The 18,832-nt window shown below is 31.2% G+C and overlaps 2 protein-coding genes across 7 annotated transcripts in view; both read left to right on the forward strand.

Annotated features, from left to right (window-relative positions):
• The window catches only part of LOC123265734 (atrial natriuretic peptide receptor 1-like), a 227,678-nt gene that overhangs the window by 141,231 nt on the left and 67,615 nt on the right, over nucleotides 1–18,832 (forward strand). For all 6 annotated transcript variants that reach the window (XM_044729613.1, XM_044729610.1, XM_044729609.1 and 3 more), the window contains one exon: nucleotides 11,018–11,094. In XM_044729613.1, coding sequence (XP_044585548.1) covers nucleotides 11,018–11,094 — 77 coding nt within the window. The remainder of the gene's footprint in view (nucleotides 1–11,017; nucleotides 11,095–18,832) is intronic.
• On the forward strand, nucleotides 4,691–8,166 carry LOC123265739. Its single transcript, XM_044729621.1, has 2 exons — nucleotides 4,691–5,362; nucleotides 7,180–8,166. The coding sequence occupies exon 1, from the start codon at nucleotides 4,695–4,697 to the stop codon at nucleotides 5,355–5,357; it is 663 nt and encodes a 220-aa protein (XP_044585556.1). The 5' UTR covers nucleotides 4,691–4,694; the 3' UTR covers nucleotides 5,358–5,362; nucleotides 7,180–8,166.

The raw sequence follows: 18,832 nt of genomic DNA on the forward strand, positions 1-18,832 counted from the left end.
TTCTTTGAAAAATTAGGAGAATTACAGAAAATACGGGGTATTTTATTTGTCAAATTGATCACTTTTGAACTCGATCCTTTTTGATTCGGCTGAAAAATTTTTGTCCTTTCCTACACTACCAAAAACTGTTTTTAGGATTTTTAAAAATTTTTTATCCAACCCAACAATGAATGAATTTTTTAAAAATTGATCTTCCGGAAACGTATCATGTAGAAAATTTTTGTTTTCAAATGTATTTTCCAAAAAAAAAAAAAAAAGTACCAAAAAATTTTCAAAGGTCAACTTTCAGCGAAGCTATAGACTTAAAAAAATTTTATAAAATCGTTCCATCAATAATCTGCTATTTTTTAATATGAAAAAGCGTGCGAATGAACCTATTGACTTATTTCTTTTCTTTTAGTCTTTGTTTCTCATTACCCTTTACAAAAAAGCAATATGGCAAAATTTGACGAACTGTTCTTTTTATTTCTTTTTCTTGCTTTTTATAATCAATGACAATTTTTTTGACAAAAACCACTTTTAATCATTACTTAAAGTATAAATGATTTATTATTCACCTTTTTTATAAAAAATTTCAGGGGGCCCTCTTTGCCCCTAAAATTTTGAGTCCTTCTAAATTTTAGGGGGGCCCCCCCTTCCCCTACTTGATAATATATCTGTCCCTGAATCTTGAAACAATATGACCAACGTCTTTGAGAAGAAAGATTTGCTAAGTTAGCATGGGAAGAAGCAAAAGAGAATAAACTATTAAAAATTTCTAATGCAATCAAAAAAATTTTGTGATTTTTCATGAATTCCCGAAAATCAAGATTTTATTAAAGCTGGAGGATCTGTTTGATTCAAATCTACTTTGCCATGACGGCAACAATCATTAAAATAATTATATTTATTAGCGACTTTTTCAGCAACAAAATGTTTTGCATTACAATGTCAACATTTAACAATCATATCACCAATGATGTAATGCTCTTGAATTTCTAAGTATTGTGATGAAGTATTGTGATGCATAGGGTTGGGAATCAGGTTGTTATTTTCTGGGTATCTAAACAATGATATATTACCTGGCGTAGACGAAAGATTTACAAAATTGTTCATAATATCATATAAAGCAGAATCTGAGGGTCAGTTAGCATTGCCAGAAGGTGTTATAGTAACATTTTCCGAATTACTATTTATAATATGATATCTGTCGAAATTATTTGAAGAGGATCTAATATGAGAGGATTGATTGGGTAGTTTTTTTCTTTAACAATTTGTGGATTACGTTGCCTTTTCTTTTTTTTTTCACATTGTATTCGTCTAATGTCTTCTTGTTTTCTCTATTGTTCGTATAATTTTACGCCGTCCCATATTTACACAACAGTTAGTTGCTAACGATAATAAAAAATTTATTTTCAACTTTCAATTAATAAAATAAAATAGTATTTTATATAATTTATGTTACTTTAATACGTGAAAAATATGTGATAATAATAAATATTTAAGATGATAAAAAAAATTCCATCAATCAACAATAAACTAATATAGGTCATTCTATGTCAAATCGACCAATAGTTGAAATCGACCCCTTTCGATTTGGATAAATTTTGATCAGAAATTTTCTTTTATCATATAACGTTCTGCCAAAGGAAAAAAAATAAAAAAATTTTTTTCAAAAGATATCCAAATTCAAAATTTAGCGATTTTTCCAGTTTTTCAATTTTGTTTTTGTAATATCTCGAACGCTATTATAGATACAGGAATGGGCTTTCGTTTGTTTGAAAGGGGACACTTAGGACTATTGAAAAAAAATATTTTAGAAAAAAATTTCGAAAAATCCCAAATTTCTCAAATTTTTAATTTTTGAAAATCGTCAAAAATGACGACCGCCATTAAAATTTTGGCTCAATTTTTTTTGTATAATACCTTGCACTGATCTTAAAAGATCCTGAAATTTTTGGAGAGGTGTTTTTTTTTTCAAAAATATGAATTTTTTAATTTAAAAAAAAAATTTTTTTCTGTTTTTTGCAACTTCTAAATAAGGTAAAGTTATGCAGATACATAATATTGTAATTTTGAGCATTTAAAAATTGAATGCACGACGTGAAAATATTAAATAATAAATTAATTTCAACTTTTTTTTTATTTTTTGAATATAATCTTGAAGTCATCCTTAACGCATGATATAATTTTTTATTTTTTTAACGCATGATATATTTTGTCCGTTTCTTCACTTCAATTACAGTTTTCAACCTCAAATAACTCAAACAAATATTAATTTTCAATAAAAATCGGAAATAATTTCATGAAAATATCAATTTCTTTTCGTTTTTTCGAATACTTATTTACTTACAAATTTCTGCACATTAATGGTTCTCAATCTCAAATTATAAATTATTCCCATGTGAATAAGACGATAAGTGGCGTCAACAACTACAAATGAAGTAAAAAAAGGACAAATAACAAATTATATCATGCTAAATTATATATGATAAAAGAAAACTTCTGACCAAAATTTATCCAAATCGAAGGGGGTCGATTGCAACTATTGGTCGATTTGACATGGAATGACCCATATATTTTTCAAATTCACCACGTGACAATGTATTCGACTCCTAGAATCCAGCCTTTAATTTAATTTGTTGTCAACTCATTTTTAATTTTTAATTTTCAATTGTTTTATTTGAAAATTATTGATAATGTGATGATAATACTGAAATCAGCAGTCGCTTAAAAATTTTTTGTTTTTTTTTCATTAATTAAATTAGAACTAAAAAAATATTTCCAAAAATTGCACTTATAGTTTTTCAAAAAAATGTTCTGTATGTAAAATTTTTCTTTTAATTTCCAAAAAGTGCATTTATCGTTTTTCGAAAAGATCTTCTAATTTTATTTTAATCTTTTAGTTGTAATTCTTTCAATGATTAAAATTGTCAGATGTCTGCTAATTTCATTTTCATACATGATGAACTATTTTTTCTATGAATAATATATGTATAAAAATTAATAAATGTTATGCTAAATAATAAAATTCTAATATTTCAAGAGGACAAAAAACTTCATGATGGCTTCACCTATTAGAAAAAATTATAAATACTTTTCGTAAGTGATAATATATGTAATATAGTACTTAAAATAATATAGGGACCCTACAACCCCACTACTTACTCCACCCGTACATGTGCGAAAAATTAACAATAAGAATAAAATTATTTTTATTTTTTGCTAAATTTAATCCGTTTTGGTTATAGATATATATATATATATATATATATATATATATATATATATATATATATATATATATATATATTTTGACAATTAATTTATAAAAAGATAAAGTTTTTATTTGGAAAAAATTTATCAGAACAAATATTTTAAAAATGAATTTTATTTTGATGAATAAAATACGTATGTATATACTCTGGTTATATTCAAATTAACCGCACTCTTTCAATAAATACTCAAGTTTTACATGTAGCACCTCTTATTACCGTGTGCAATGCGAGTGCTGCTTTAAGTTAACTTTAGATGTAGTCCGCATGAGTGAAATTCACTCAGTGAATGAAACTAACTAAAGTATACATACAATACATTATATGCTCATGATATATTATTGTGTCGTTTATGTATATTATAATTACTTTCAGCCAATCACGTTCCGAATAGTTTGCAACACATATATTTTCATATATTTTATCTTAATTTTATTATAGGATCATAAACACTTATCTTATATTGTCCTCACAAAATTTATTTTCGTAGTTTTTGAAATTTATTATGCTTTGACGTCTCGTTCTCGATGATTACAATTGTAGTAGCGTCAGCTGCTTCCAAATCCACAACATTTAGAGTATTTTAAATTTTATTTCACGAGATTGCCACCCCGCTCCGTGGCGCTCTCCGTTACTTACTTCATATAGTTTCGTTGTGCCCAACGATCAACATCTATGAGTATAAACAACATTACTTAATTAAAATAATTAAACAAAATCATCTGAACTAGCGGTCCACTATGCCCAAAGAAAAGAGAAAGAAGCGCTCTCGATCTCGATCAGTAGATCGAAAGCGAGAAAAAGAGGAAAATAAAAAGTGGCAGGATGGCATACAACGGCAACTCGATAACCTTCAAAATATTGTGGCGCAAATAGCGCAACACAAACCCGCGGACAATAATTTAGAAGAATTCCAGTCATCCTCATCTTCAGGTAATTTTTTTTTTGTTTTTCTCTTCTCAAAAAAAAAAAAAAAAAAAAAAAAATTTTTTTTTTAATAACTTTTTATAAAAATCTTAAAAACGAGAGCACATTCCATACGAATGATGCCTGCCTAATAAAGGCAAAGCCTCCGTATAAATATCTATACAGATATTTACATGTTATGTGAACAAATAGTTCATAAAAGTTCCATACGAACTTTAATTTTAATTATCAAACACCTACACGGTTGGTATAATTATAATTTTCAATCCTTTCTGTTTAGAGAGAAACGTCACGCCTGAAGTCGGCGAAGACGGAGAATTAACGGAGAAAAATGACGGTGTAGACACGGAAGACCCTGTCGCTCTCAATCAGACTCCAAAAGAGACTGAAGTAGCCCAACAAGGGCCACTGCTGGACACAGAAATCTTGGAGATTCTAGGAACAAATCCTTATGAAAAAATTGAAGATTCTTTCAAATTCCACCCAGAAATAAAAGGCAGGTGGAAGACATGGATGAAGGAGGGTTTATCTGACGATGTTAGAAAGAGCTTACTTAAAAAATACCCTAGGAAGGGAGAGTTTTACACTGAACCTCCAAAAATAAATTTGGAAATAACTCCGGCGCTCTCTGAAATCACCAAAAAGAGAGATGAGCACTTTGTTGAAACGCAAGAGTGTGTAGGATCGGCAATTATGTCAGTGGGTGCTGCCTTATCACTCCTTCTAGACACTTCTGACAAAGAAGTGGACGAGTTAAAACTCATGGAGTATCTGAGTGATGCCGGTAAACTACTAGCGGAAACCTTTCACCAACACTCAGTGGCCCGAAAATCCTACATTACGCCGGTAATGAAGAAGGGAGTCAAGACTCTGGTCGACTCCATACCTCCAGACCAATGGCTATATGGAGATAAATTGGCGGAGCAACTCAAAGAAGCGAAAGCAATTGAGAATGCTTGCCAGAACTTGAAAGTTCCGGAAAAAGCTACGAAAAAACCGCTCCAGAGGTCACAAGCTTATCAGGGAAACTTGAGGGGCCCGCCTGTCTATCACAGGCAGACGGGCACAAACTACCAGAGAAAGTACTCACGCTTCAAAGCCAGAAGCTCCCGAACGAGTCAAATACCAAGCCGGGAGAAGACTCAGACCCAGACCAAGGACCCACGAAAGAAATAATCACGGTAAGGAATCCACCAATAGGTGGTAGGCTTCGCTCATTCAAACTTGAATGGGCGAAAATAACAACAGATAAGTTTATTTTATCTTGTCTGAACGGATACTCAATCTCGTTTATAGAAACTCCGTACCAAAAATACATCCCTCAGCAACGATCTTGGTCTAGTAACGAGGAAAGGTTGTTAGAGGCAGAGATTAATAAGCTTTTAAGCAAAAAAGCAATAGAAAAATGTGAATTTTTGGTAGACCAGTTCATTTCGCCGTTTTTTCTGGTACCGAAACCAGATGGAACGCATAGATTTATCCTAAACCTAAAAAATTTAAATAAATTTATCTTGGCACCTCACTTCAAAATGGAAGATATAAGAACAGCCAAAAATCTATTATTGTTAAACGATTTTATGGCTGCTATGGACCTTAAAGACGCGTATCTTCTTGTACCGATAAATAAAAATAGTCGGAAATATTTAAGATTTATCTTTAAAAATGAAATCTACCAATTTACCTGCCTACCATTCGGTCTTAGCTTAAGTCCGTTTATTTTCACTAAAATAATGAAGCCCGTTGTAAATATGCTGAGAGAGAAAGGTTTTTTAGTCGTAATCTATCTGGATGATATATTATTTATTGCAAAGGACTATAATACCTGTCGGGAAAATATTTTATGGTCAAAAAATACTTTAGAAAAGCTCGGATTTATAATTAGTGTTAGGAAAAGCGATATGGAGCCGGTGCAAAAATGTAAATTCCTAGGTCTAGTTGTAAATTCAATAGATTACACCATTGAATTAACTGATCATAAAAAAGAACAAATAAAAAGCCTACTGACTGAATTCAGAGCAGGAACCACATACAAAATCAGACAGATAGCAACCTTATTAGGAGTCCTGAATGCAGCTTGCCCCGCAGTTGCTTACGGACTATGTCATTGCAAAAAATTAGAGAGAGAAAAATATGTCGCGTTATTATTAAATGACGGAAATTACGACGGTTATATGACGCTATCCGTTAACGTTGAAGAAGACCTAGCGTGGTGGAGTAAAAACAGCCAAACCGGTAATAACCCGATAAGAACAGGACAATATCAATTAGAAATTGCCTCAGATGCTTCACTATCGGGATGGGGTGCCTTTTGTAATGGTGAAGCGGCGCAGGGCTGGTGGAATAACGAACAAAAGAAACTTTTTATAAATTATTTAGAATTGTTGGCGGCCTTTTATGCTCTTAAGTCTTTTGCATCAAATTTAAACAATTGTGAAATTTTGTTGAGAATAGACAATACAACAGCAATAGCATACGTTAATAAAACGGGAAGTATTCAGTTTCCAAGGTTAAGTAACTTAGCACGACAAATTTGGGACTGGTGTGAAGTTCGAAAGATCTGGATTTTTGCAACTTACATCTCGTCAAAAGATAATTTTCATGCAGACGCAGCGTCTAGAAGCATGAACATTGACACCGAATGGGAGTTATCTGAAAAAGCATTTAACTTGATTGACAAAAAGTTTGGCCCGTTTTCGATAGATCTATTTGCGACATTCGAAAATAGAAAAGTCAAAAAATTCTGCTCCAGATTCCCAAGCCCGGAAGCCTTCAGAGTTGACGCGTTTACAATACCTTGGGAAAACGAAAAAATTTACGCGTTTCCTCCGTTCGCGTTGGTCGCACCTACTCTTAAAAAATTTATCACTGATAAAGCTGAAGGCATTATCGTTGTACCAAACTGGCCTACACAACCTTGGTACCCGTTACTAAAGACGTTGCTCAGGGATTCGCCCGTAGTATTTCAACCTGATAATAAACTTTTAATGTCTCCTTGCAGATCCAAGGTACACCCACTTGCGAGAACACTTTCCCTGGTAGCCGTACGCTTGTCAGGAAAATATATTTAAATAAAGGACTATCTTCAGAAGCTGCGGATATCATGCTAAGCTCTATCACAGAATCTACGCTCAAACAGTATGAAAGTTCACTGAAAGAGTGGTGGGCTTTCGCAAAAGGAAAAAATTACGACATTCATGACGCTGACGAGTTAAAAGTCATAGAATTTTTAACCAAGAGATTCAACAGCGGCTGTAAGTATGGTACCTTAAATTCGGATAGGGCTGCTATTGCCCTCATCGCCCACGAACGCCAAATAGATAACAAATTGATATCACGTTTTATGCGAGGTGTTTTTAAAAAACGACCAACGCGACCAAAGTACGCTACCATGTGGGATACGGATCGGGTTCTTCTATACATAGAGGCTATGCCGGATACCGAAAAGCTGGAAATTAAGAAACTGGCCGAAAAGACAATTACGTTAATGATCTTAGCGACAGCTCATCGTTTACAAACTATGGCTTTGATCAACATAGATAACATCAAAATATCTACTACAGCAATCGAGATTAAAGTTCCTGATCTAATAAAAACGTCAAAACCAGGTACCTTCCAACCTAATTTGGTTCTACCATTCTTTAAGGAAAGAAAAAGTGTGTGCGTAGCAAAAACTCTAACACAATATTTGAAAATAACACAAGCATTAAGAGGTGATACCAAGAACCTCTTTATTTCAACTATTAAACCGCATAAAGCGGTTGGGGCCCAAACCTTAGGTCATTGGGTAAAAGCCTTTTTAAAGAAATCGGGAATAGATACCGACAACTTCAGCGCATATAGTACAAAGCATGCGGCCGTGTCAAAAGCAAAGGTCCGAGGTGTCGACATAGATACAATTAGACGGACAGCGGGATGGTCAAAAAACTCATTAGCATTCGCTAGATTTTATAATAGACCAATACAAGAGTCAAATGAAACATTTGCACGCAAGATATTATCTTAAAAAGTTATGTGTAACATTAAAATAAAATAAATAAATAAATAAAAATTTTGACAAATTGAATTATAATGCAAAATATCACTCTAAACAGCTACAATTGTAATCATCGAGAACGAGACGTCAAAGCATAATGTACAGATCAAACGAGCTCGCCGAAGGCGAGCGAAGTTCGATCGGTATTATGCGAAGACGTCTCGTTCGAAGATGATTACATACCCACCCGTAAATCAGTAACCCTTATCTGCCCGTAATCATCTTCTTAAGATAAGCATTATAAGTGAATTTTTAAAAAATTTTAATCATCGATGAGATAAAACTCTAAAATATGAAGTAAGTAACGGAGAGCGCCACGGAGCGGGGTGGCAATCTCGTGAAATAAAATTTAAAATACTCTAAATGTTGTGGATTTGGAAGCAGCTGACGCTACTACAATTGTAATCATCTTCGAACGAGACGTCTTCGCATAATACCGATCGAACTTCGCTCGCCTTCGGCGAGCTCGTTTGATCTGTACATTATTTATGAATGAAATGGAATATTTATTCCACCTAATAAAGTTCAAAGATATGACTGAAAATAAATCAATCCTCCATAGACATATATTCGAGGGCCGATGATTTCATTTAAATTTGACATTTTTTTTGCTAAATTTATTGGCGTGTTTTTTTTTAATTTAATTTTTCCTGCGGTTTTATATTTTTATTGTCATTTAAAAAAGCAATAAATTATTGGTTGAAAAAAAACATTACTGCTTGGCTTAAAATACCGATATTGTCAGTTGTGTGTTGTATGAAATTTCGTAAGTGCAATTGCATAAAATTTTCGACGAGTGGTCTGTTTCAATTACCTTGAGAAAGTTTATAAATATAAAGATCACTTGAAAAATCATTCTTAAATTCCTCTTCTTGAATTGCAAATAATAATCTATACTAATATTATAAAAAGGAAAAATTTGATTGTTTGTTTGTTTGTTTGTTTGCATTGAATAGGCTGCAAAACTAATCAACCGATTTGAAAAAATTCGTTCACTGTTGGAGCTACACTATCCCCGGGTGACATAGGCTATATTATATTATAATTAATTTTGAAATTTTTGTTAAATACCCGTACGAAGCTAGGGCGGACTGCTAGTATCTTATAAGAGAGAAATGAATTATTGATAAAAATGTTTTAGTCATTAGTATCATGATAGCGAAGAAAAAACGTAAGAGTCATATAATGCGGTTAGAAGAAAATTTGAATAATTGTATTGACGATTGAGATGTAGACATCAAGTAATATACGAGAGGTGTAAGTGGTTCGAGGGTATAAATCGGATGCTTTAACTTCGGTTGGATCTGTGAAATGCTTGCTAGGTGTTCGGAATTGACGTTAAGCAATGTGAGGTGGTAGTTCTCGTACCATTTTCCCACAATACCTCCGCTAGGAATCGATATCACGTTCCTATCCCTCTGGTTTTGTGTTTTACTCATATATATTACATACGTCCTGACGGTCACATGGATACCAATAATAACCAACAAGTTTTATGTAACCCAACTCACTCATAAACACGCACAAATACATACATCTTGTAGCAACATGGCTTGTTTGATGGATTCATAAAGTGGAAGACGCAATTTTTTGGGTTGCTTGTTATTTATTATGATTGATTGTAATTTTTATGAATTAATATTTTGTTGTTATAAATCATGAGTCATGAAAAACTTAGTTTTTACTTGATATATTCATGCCTTAAAATTTAGAAATGAAATATGATTAATTGTTGAGAGTTCAGAATTCAAATTAGTAGATTTAAGATATGTTTGGACTCGTTTATTTTCATTCACACAGATAGAAATTTTCTTTAAAAATATTCCACAATTTCTGACCTAATTAAAATTCTTTTAATAGTTATTTACAAATAAAATGTAAAAAAGTATTGAAAAGTACTATTAATTTTTATTGTGGTATAAGGTAAAAGCCCCAATAAATGATCACGTACTAGTATATGATCGCTCCATGTATTTGTATATCTATATTCACAAATATAGGTATACAAATACATGGAGTGATCATATACTGGTACATGATCATCTATTGGGGCTTTTACTTTACCGGTAAAAAATAATATTAAAAATTACAGCGAAAAAAAAAATGTTTTTACTGGAACTACTAAAAAATTAACCGGACTCCAGTAAAATTGAATCTGAGTAACGGTACTATCCACCAACTTTGAGGCGGCGCTGCAATCGCAGAAGACTTCAGCTGTAAAAAAAATTACACATGTCAGTGATCATTTGTTGCTTAACTATAATTAATTTCAAGAATCTTTTATACAATTATCATTCTAATAAAATATTATTAACTATCATTCTATATAAAATTTCAAAAGAAATAGCCTTAAAAAATAAAATAAATCAAATAAATTTATTAAATATTTAATCTTATTTAAATAAAATCTAGTTTTTCGAAAATATAAAGACCATAAAATTTATAATTAAAATATTACATTGATGTCAATATGTCAAATGATAATTCTATTCCTTGTGTGCGGTAGCTGTATTTAAATTTTTTATTTTACGGTTGAGCCCGGTAAATTTTACTGACATAACCCTTCAAAAGTGTTGCTGTTACTAATTAATAATATAGCAGCGCCCTAACTTCCCCACGATAACAGTACAGTCCGGTAATTTTTTCATGAATTTCACAATAAATTTCAAAAAAAATTTCCTTCCACCCATTCCTTTGTCAACTTCATTTTATAAAAAACCTGTTCACAAACGTAATTAATCACCTGAGAACTTAATTAAATGAATTTAGATAATCGTTAATTATTTCCATTTTGATGTTACAGAAATTGTGGAAGGTGTAAGAAGAGGCGGCGGATCTCCTCTGAGACCTTTAATCGATGAAGCCGCTGTTGAGGAAGAAGTGAGTCAACATTAAAAATTGTTTTGCAAAACTTTTTTCTTTATTATTATTATTATTATTATTATTATTATTATTATTATTATTATTATTATTATTATTATTACTATTATTATTATTATTATTATTATTATTATTATTATTATTATTATTATTATTATTATTATTATTATTATTTACTTGTAGATTCTTGTATAGTTCTGATGAAAAAACTTTTATAGCAAAAGGTTTATAAAGCTTCTTAAATATCGCCTCACGGGAAATAAAGTTTATGAGAATTGCTTCAGCAGTCGAGTAAAAACTTTTTTCTTTATACCTCGGTCGAAAGTACGCATCTCTTGCACCTATTTAGAGGCAGAAAGTTAAAGATTCGTGCATTGATTAAGCTACACATTCGCCTTCTATAACAGCGGGAGCAAATGCTTTCGCTACCGCGACTGATATTAGTCATTTTTTACTAACTATGTTTTGTTTACGCTGATCATTTACGAGTGATGGTACAATAAAACTTGGTTATATTTCTTTCTTTCTTCTACTTACATGAAATATTTCATATATAGATAGAGATATAGATAAAAATATAACTGTCGTAAGAGTGAGTAGATCATCCGATGTAACTTATAACCAGGTTGTACTGTACAGAGATTCAGTTTGACAGTGACGTGTGTAAAATGGATCAACTTTATTTAATTAATGAATTATTTAGAAAAATGTACGCAGTAACAACAATTTAATTTGATTTTTATTAATTATTGTTAACTTTCAGATATTATGCTCGTTTTTTTTGTTTTTGACCGAGAATAATCTTTATTATGTTTGTTGAATTCAAGAAATTTCAGTTTTATTTAATCTAAAAATTAAAAAAAAAAATGTTTTTTAATTATTTTTTATTTGATTTTACATTAATTTTTTTTTATTTGATGCCTGCCCCCCGATCAGCAGCACTCGCTTCGCTCGTGCCGCAAATGTCGGGGGCAGGCATCAATTTTTTTTCGATACAGTCCATGAAATATTTTACGTACTTTTGACCGGCTATAAAGAAAAATAGTATACACTACACGGGCAGAAGTTTGAGAGCTCTGAACTGCGCGCCGTGATGCCCTCGGCTACACCTCGGGCATCATGGCGCGCAGGATAGGAATCTCAAACTTTCTGCCCTAATAGTGTAATATACTATAATTGAAATTAATTTTTGTACGGCAATGTTTAAGATTTCTTAAGAAATGAAAAATTATAGAGAGAATTTATCAAAAAATGCTGGTTGTAGAAATACAAAAAAAATATTGGTGCAATTTTTTTTTAATATTAAAATTTGTTATCTTATACTAAAGAAAAATATCACTTTATTTTTTAACATCTCTAAATATTATTTTCTAATTTTTAAATGAATAATAATTTTTTTTATTTTCCTTCAATACAAAAAAAAATTTGCTTCGTGAAGTTTTTTTAATATTAATATGGATCAAATCTTTCTCAGATTTAATTTTATATTAGCAATTAAAAATTTTCCACAGAAAATTTTTTACAGAGTACTAATTCAAAATTTATCATTATTATAATTATTATTATCAAAGACTGGTTGCTATTTGCAATTCTATAGAATGATAGTACAGAATATATGTAAAAGCAGTTCGAAACATTAAAGTGTTCATTTTCACAAGGACGGTTAACCGTATTACAGATATACTAAAGTATATTAAAGGCGTAGTTTGTGCTCGGATTGATATTACCATTAACTTAATATATACAGTAAAATTACATATACCTTTGATAACATATATTTAGTATCTCATACTTAATACATTAATAATTCGATAAGGAAAAAAAATGGCGACTTTCTTAATTTTCTAATATTGTAAGAGAAGTTACTATGACAGTAATTTTGACTTGACGGAAGAATTACTAAATTAATAGTATATTACACTACTAGGGCAGAAAGTTTCCCTAGTAGAAATGAAATCAAGTTTTTAGCCAGTAACTGGCCAGTTTTACTAGACTTAAACCAGTAACTGGCCAGTGTAATATCCAGTTTCTGTCTAGTAACTGGCCAGTTTTACTAGAGATCTAACAAAACATTATGGCGGCTTTAGTGAAACTGTCAGTTTCGAATTCTGAGGTTATTAGGCGTTATTAAAATCGTCAAATAAATTCAAAATAGTGTTTAATAAACGATATGATATAAAAAAGTTTCATTTATGTGTACATTATAAAATAGATAACATCATTAGTCTGATAGACTAATAATAAATCTAACAATAGAATAAGAAAATAATTATTTTGAATTGGAGATTTGTTTTTAATGCCCACAGTCGCAATTTATATATTGTGTCATTTTTTTTCACTGTATCCATTTTGAAATATATACTGGAAATTATTTACACGTTAATAAACACTAATTTTGATTGATTTATACTGTTTTTTAATAATAATAATTACAATAATGATGCGTACAGGTTAACAAAAAAAATAAACAAACATACACACACTAGTAAAGATACACTGTCGGTGTAACTAATGTTTATGACTTAGTTGTAGGTGGCGCGATTTCAAGTTTTTACTCGATATCACTGGCCAGTTACTGGTTTATATCCAGTGAAAACTCGATTATTTCTACTAGGGTTGAGATTTCTGCACTGCGCGCCATCACGGCGCGCAGTTCAGAGCTCTCAAACTTCTGCCCGTGTAGTGTATACAGTACAACCTGGTTATAAGTTACTCGATTATAAGTTACTTCCCCTCAATTTCTTTTCACTCTTCTCGGAATGGTTCCCCCACTACAGTTTTACTGACAACGTTTTTCGGTTATCGCTGATGAGTTTGTTCCCGCAGTCCTTTTATAAGTTACTCTTATATGAACTACATATACACAAATAACAGCACTATTATACGTAAAGAAATGACAAACGTCAAGTAACTTATAAAAGGAGTGCGGGTGCAAACACGAACACGAACACGATGCACACATACGCATCAAACCGAGCGATCTCGGAGTAAAACATAGTGGTGGGGGACAAATTTTTCCGAGAATTTTTTCTCCTACAGCCCCAAACAGTAACTTATAACCAGGTTGTACTGTACTATTTTTCTTTATAGCCGGTCAAAAGTACGTAAAATATTTCATGGACTGTATCGAAAAAAAATTGATGCCTGCCCCCGACATTTGCGGCACGAGCGAAGCGAGTGCTGCTGATCGGGGGGGGGGGGGGGGCAGGCATCAAATAAAAAAAAATTAATGTAAAATCAAATAAAAAATAATTAAAAAACATTTTTTTTTTTAATTTTTAGATTAAATAAAACTGAAATTTCCTGAATTCAACAAACATAATAAAGATTATTCTCGGTCAAAAACAGAAAAAACGAGCATATTATCTGAAAGTTAACAATAATTAATAAAAATCAAATTAAATTGTTGTTACTGCGTACATTTTTCTAAATAATTCATTAATTAAATAAAGTTGATCCATTTTACACACGTCACTGTCAAACTGAATCTCAGTACAGTACAACCTGGTTATAAGTTACATCGGATGATCTACTCACTCTTACGACAGTTATATTTTTATCTATATCTCTATCTATATATGAAATATTTCATGTAAGTAGAAGAAAGAAAGAAACATAACCAAGTTGTATTGTACCATCACTCGTAAATGATCAGCGTAAACAAAACATAGTTAGTAACAAATGACTAATGTCAGTCGCGGTAGCGAAAGCATTTGCTCTCGCTGTTATAGAAGGCGAATGTGTAGCTTAATCAATGCACGAATCTTTAACTTTCTGCCTCTAAATAGGTGCAAAAGATGCGTACTTTCGACCGAGGTATAAAGAAAAATTAAATTAATTAATATTATACGGAAAAGGAAAAATTACATTACATAATGTAACGTTACGATTAAAAAAAAAACTAGAAAAATAACAGTTTCAGATTGTAATTTTTACAGATTTTGTAAGAAATACAGTGTAAAATATAAATATTACATTTAAAGCTGTGAAAGTTGACATTCAAAGTTTGAATTTTAATAGTATATTACAACCCTAGGCCAGAAAGTTGGATTTCCTGGCGTATGGGATATGATGGCCGAGGCGTATATCACATACGTCAGGGCATCCAACATTCTGGTCGTGGGTTGTATACTATTTTTCTTGCTCTCCACCCGAAAGTACGCAACTCCGTGGAAGGGGTTTTGCCGGGCCCGAGGGGGGCGCTGTCCGACTTTTGCAAAGCCGAGGCTTTGCTGGTCGGGGCGGACAAAAAAAAAAAGTAAAAATTAATAAATTAAAAAAAAAAATAAGTTATTTTAAAGTTTACTAACAACTGTTCTAATTTAGAGTGATAAAATGCACAGAACTTGGCACAAATATTTAAACTCGTTCTAATAACAGAATTTATTTTTTTGAGTTGATTAAAAATTAATTTTTAGTTAGTAATCGATGGCTAAGAAAGATTGAAATTAAATTATTAGAAGCTTGTAGAGTACATGTACCTATTGTTTTATAAACATTGCTTGACTAGCTGTCAAAATATAAAGAAAGCAAATAAAGTCCACAAAACTTTTATATTTTATTTTGTATAACTTTTTTATATAAATCATTTGTGTAGTGTTATTATTAAATAGTTCATTAATAATAATCTAGTTATAAATTATTTTTTATTTTTTCGACATTTTCTGGTTAGTTTATGCGCTGACATGTTACAAACAGACGATGTTGTGACTGTTAGACAGTTAAAACTCGCGCCACGAAAATATGAAAAAAAGCGAGGTTCTGTGCTGCCCGGCCAGAAAATATGCGTAGCGCGCATGCGCCAAAACAAGCCACAAATTTTGCTCTTTCTGGAGTAAAATGCGTCCAGAAAGAGCGTACTTTCGGGTAGGAGAGCAAGAAAAAATATTAGTTTGAACAGCAATTTTTGAAGTTTTAAATTCGAAGCGACAATTATTGCTATTTATAATGTAATTTTTCCCTTTTTCTTTGTTCCGTGTATTGACTTAACGTTAAACGCAGTAATGTTGATGGTTTATGATTGTAAACTTCCCGCTATGAAAATCAATGATTTTCAAAAAGTCGAGGTTATTAGTTTTACCCCAGTTTTCGAAAATCGAGTTCTCATCAGATCTCTGCGTGTTGAGGTCCTAGGAAGCTATTCTGACTATTTCTACGAGGATCTCTCTTCGTATATGGGTGTGAACTCCTCATAACTTTTGAATGCCTTGACCGATTGAAACGCGGTTGGTGGCATTTGAAAGAGTTATTTTGCTATAAAATTTTTTGTGAGTTTGAATCAATTCGGCTTGGTCGAATTTAAGAAATCTTAAAAATAAAATTTAAAAAAAATGTTTTTTTGAGATAACTTTTAAACTGATGTATTGCTCAATTCCAAAAACTAATCAGCTCTAAACCTCAAAAAACAACCTCGATTGCCGCAAATCGCATCAAAATCGGTTCATTCATTCAAAATAAATCGTTGTTGAAAAAATTGTTTTTCTTATGTAGTTTAAGTTTTAAATTTAAATTTTAAAAATAAATTTTAATTTTAAATTTAAAATTTCCTTTCGGATCGTTTAGCGAGTGAGAAATAATCTTTTTGTACTTGAAATTTTATCAAAATCGATCGATTCGTTTAAGGGATATTTAATTCTAAAAAATTCCGAAAAAATGTTTTTTAACACAATTTCAAAATTTTACGTCGCTTAAAACTTCGGAATAGATCATTTTTCGAGCGTTTTGTGCATAGCGGGAAGTTCCAGGGATGGCCTGTAGGGTCAACCGTTTTCTCGATTTTTTACTTTTTATCAACAAGATTTTAAATCAAAATAATCTTTTTAAAAATTTGTTTCAATGTACCAAAATTAAATTAAAAAAAAAATATAATTTGAATTTGGGAAAAATATTTTCATTTTTTTGTTAATAATTTGGCGCATAAAACTTGTTTCAGTGAATTAAAATTTATTTTAGTTTGAAAATTCCGAATTATTATTAAGTTTGAATTATAGTCATTCCTACAGACTACAATTTCCTCAAAATTAAAATCTTTTTCTTGCTCTCCTAGCCGAAAGTACGCTCTTCCGGACCGCATTTACTCCAGAAAGAGCAACTTTTGTGGCGTACTCTAACGCATGCGCGCTACGTATATTTTCTGGCCCGAAAGCAAACCTCGCTTTCTTTCGTATTTTCGTGGCGTGACCGGCCTATACAGCAAATTTCAACTGTATAACAGTCACAACTAGAGATGCGGAATGACCGTAATTTTTATTTTCGGTCAGGACACGGTCATAAGACCGTCCTGTGACCGCCACATAATTAAAAAAAATTTCTGTAATGCAGAATGACCGTCACGTTCCAAACGGTCACAAATTTCGTCATTTGCATCTATATAGACGTTTTTGACAGAATTTTTTAATAAAGCATTTTTTGAAAATTGTTACAAAATTTACGGTCACATTAAAAACCGTCATGAATTCGGTCATTTGCATCTATATAGGCGTTTGTCACGAAAATTTTTAATTATAATTTATTCTCAAATAAAAACTATAAAATAAATCGATCATTGTATTACCGAATTTTACTGAGATATTTCAGTTTTAACTTGTACAGGTAATCATTTTAAAGTCGAATAAAAATAATTTTTTCATGTACCATTTTAAAATTGTCTTTTAATTAAAAATGATTTTCAACCATTAAATGATGCAATAAATATAAAATGTCATAAATGATATTATGATTATCACAAAAGTTTCTTTATTTAATAGTTATTAATACATATTTATCTTTAAGATTTCATATAGCTTCATATTTAAAGTTAATAACGATATCTTTCTTTTAATTAAATAATATTTTGTATCTTTTAGAGAATATTTGTATTAATTTCAATTATTTAAACCATTGCATAAAATAAGTTATGACAAAAAATTTATAATTAAATATTTATAAAAAAATTATTTACCATATTTATATTACTCCAAAATTTACTCGCAATAACAAACTGTTATTTTGCTTTAAGTTCTTAGAAATTCACTAGATGGCAGCATTTTCGCTTGCTTGGTCCATCATATAACGAACGGTCCTGTGACCGTCCGATGACCAAAAAAAATGTCAATGACGGGACCGCTCGCATCTCTAGTCACAACATCGTCTCTGTATGTAACATGTCAGCGCATAAACTAACCAAAAAATGTCAAAGAAATGAAAATAATTTTTAACTATATTATTGTTAATGAATTATTTAATAATAATACTGCACAAATAATTTGTATAAAAAGTTTACAAAATAAAATATAAAAGTTTTGTAGATTTTATTTGCTTTCTTTTATATTTTGACAGCTATTAGAGCAATGTTTATAAAACAATTCATATATTCTACAAGCTTCTAATAATTTATTTTCAATCCTTCTTAGCCGTCGATTACTAATTGAAAACTAATTTTTAATCAACTTAAAAAAATAAATTCTGTTATTAGAACGAGTTTAAATATTTGTGAAAAGTTCTGTGCATATTATCACTCTTAATCAGAGCATTTGTTAGTGAACTTTAAAATAACTTATTTTTTTTTAATTTATTAATTTTTACTTTTTTTTTATGCCCGCCCCTGTCAGCAAAGCCTCGGCTTTGCAAAAGTCGGGCGACGCCCCCTCACGCTCGGCAAAACCTCTTCCACTGGGTTACGTACTTTCGGCTGGATAGCAAGAAAAATAGTATACAACCCACGACCAGAATGTTGGATGCCTTGACGTATGTGATATGA

Source organism: Cotesia glomerata, linkage group LG5 (genome assembly GCF_020080835.1).
Source record: "Cotesia glomerata isolate CgM1 linkage group LG5, MPM_Cglom_v2.3, whole genome shotgun sequence".
Classification (NCBI taxonomy): Eukaryota; Metazoa; Arthropoda; class Insecta; order Hymenoptera; family Braconidae; genus Cotesia; species Cotesia glomerata.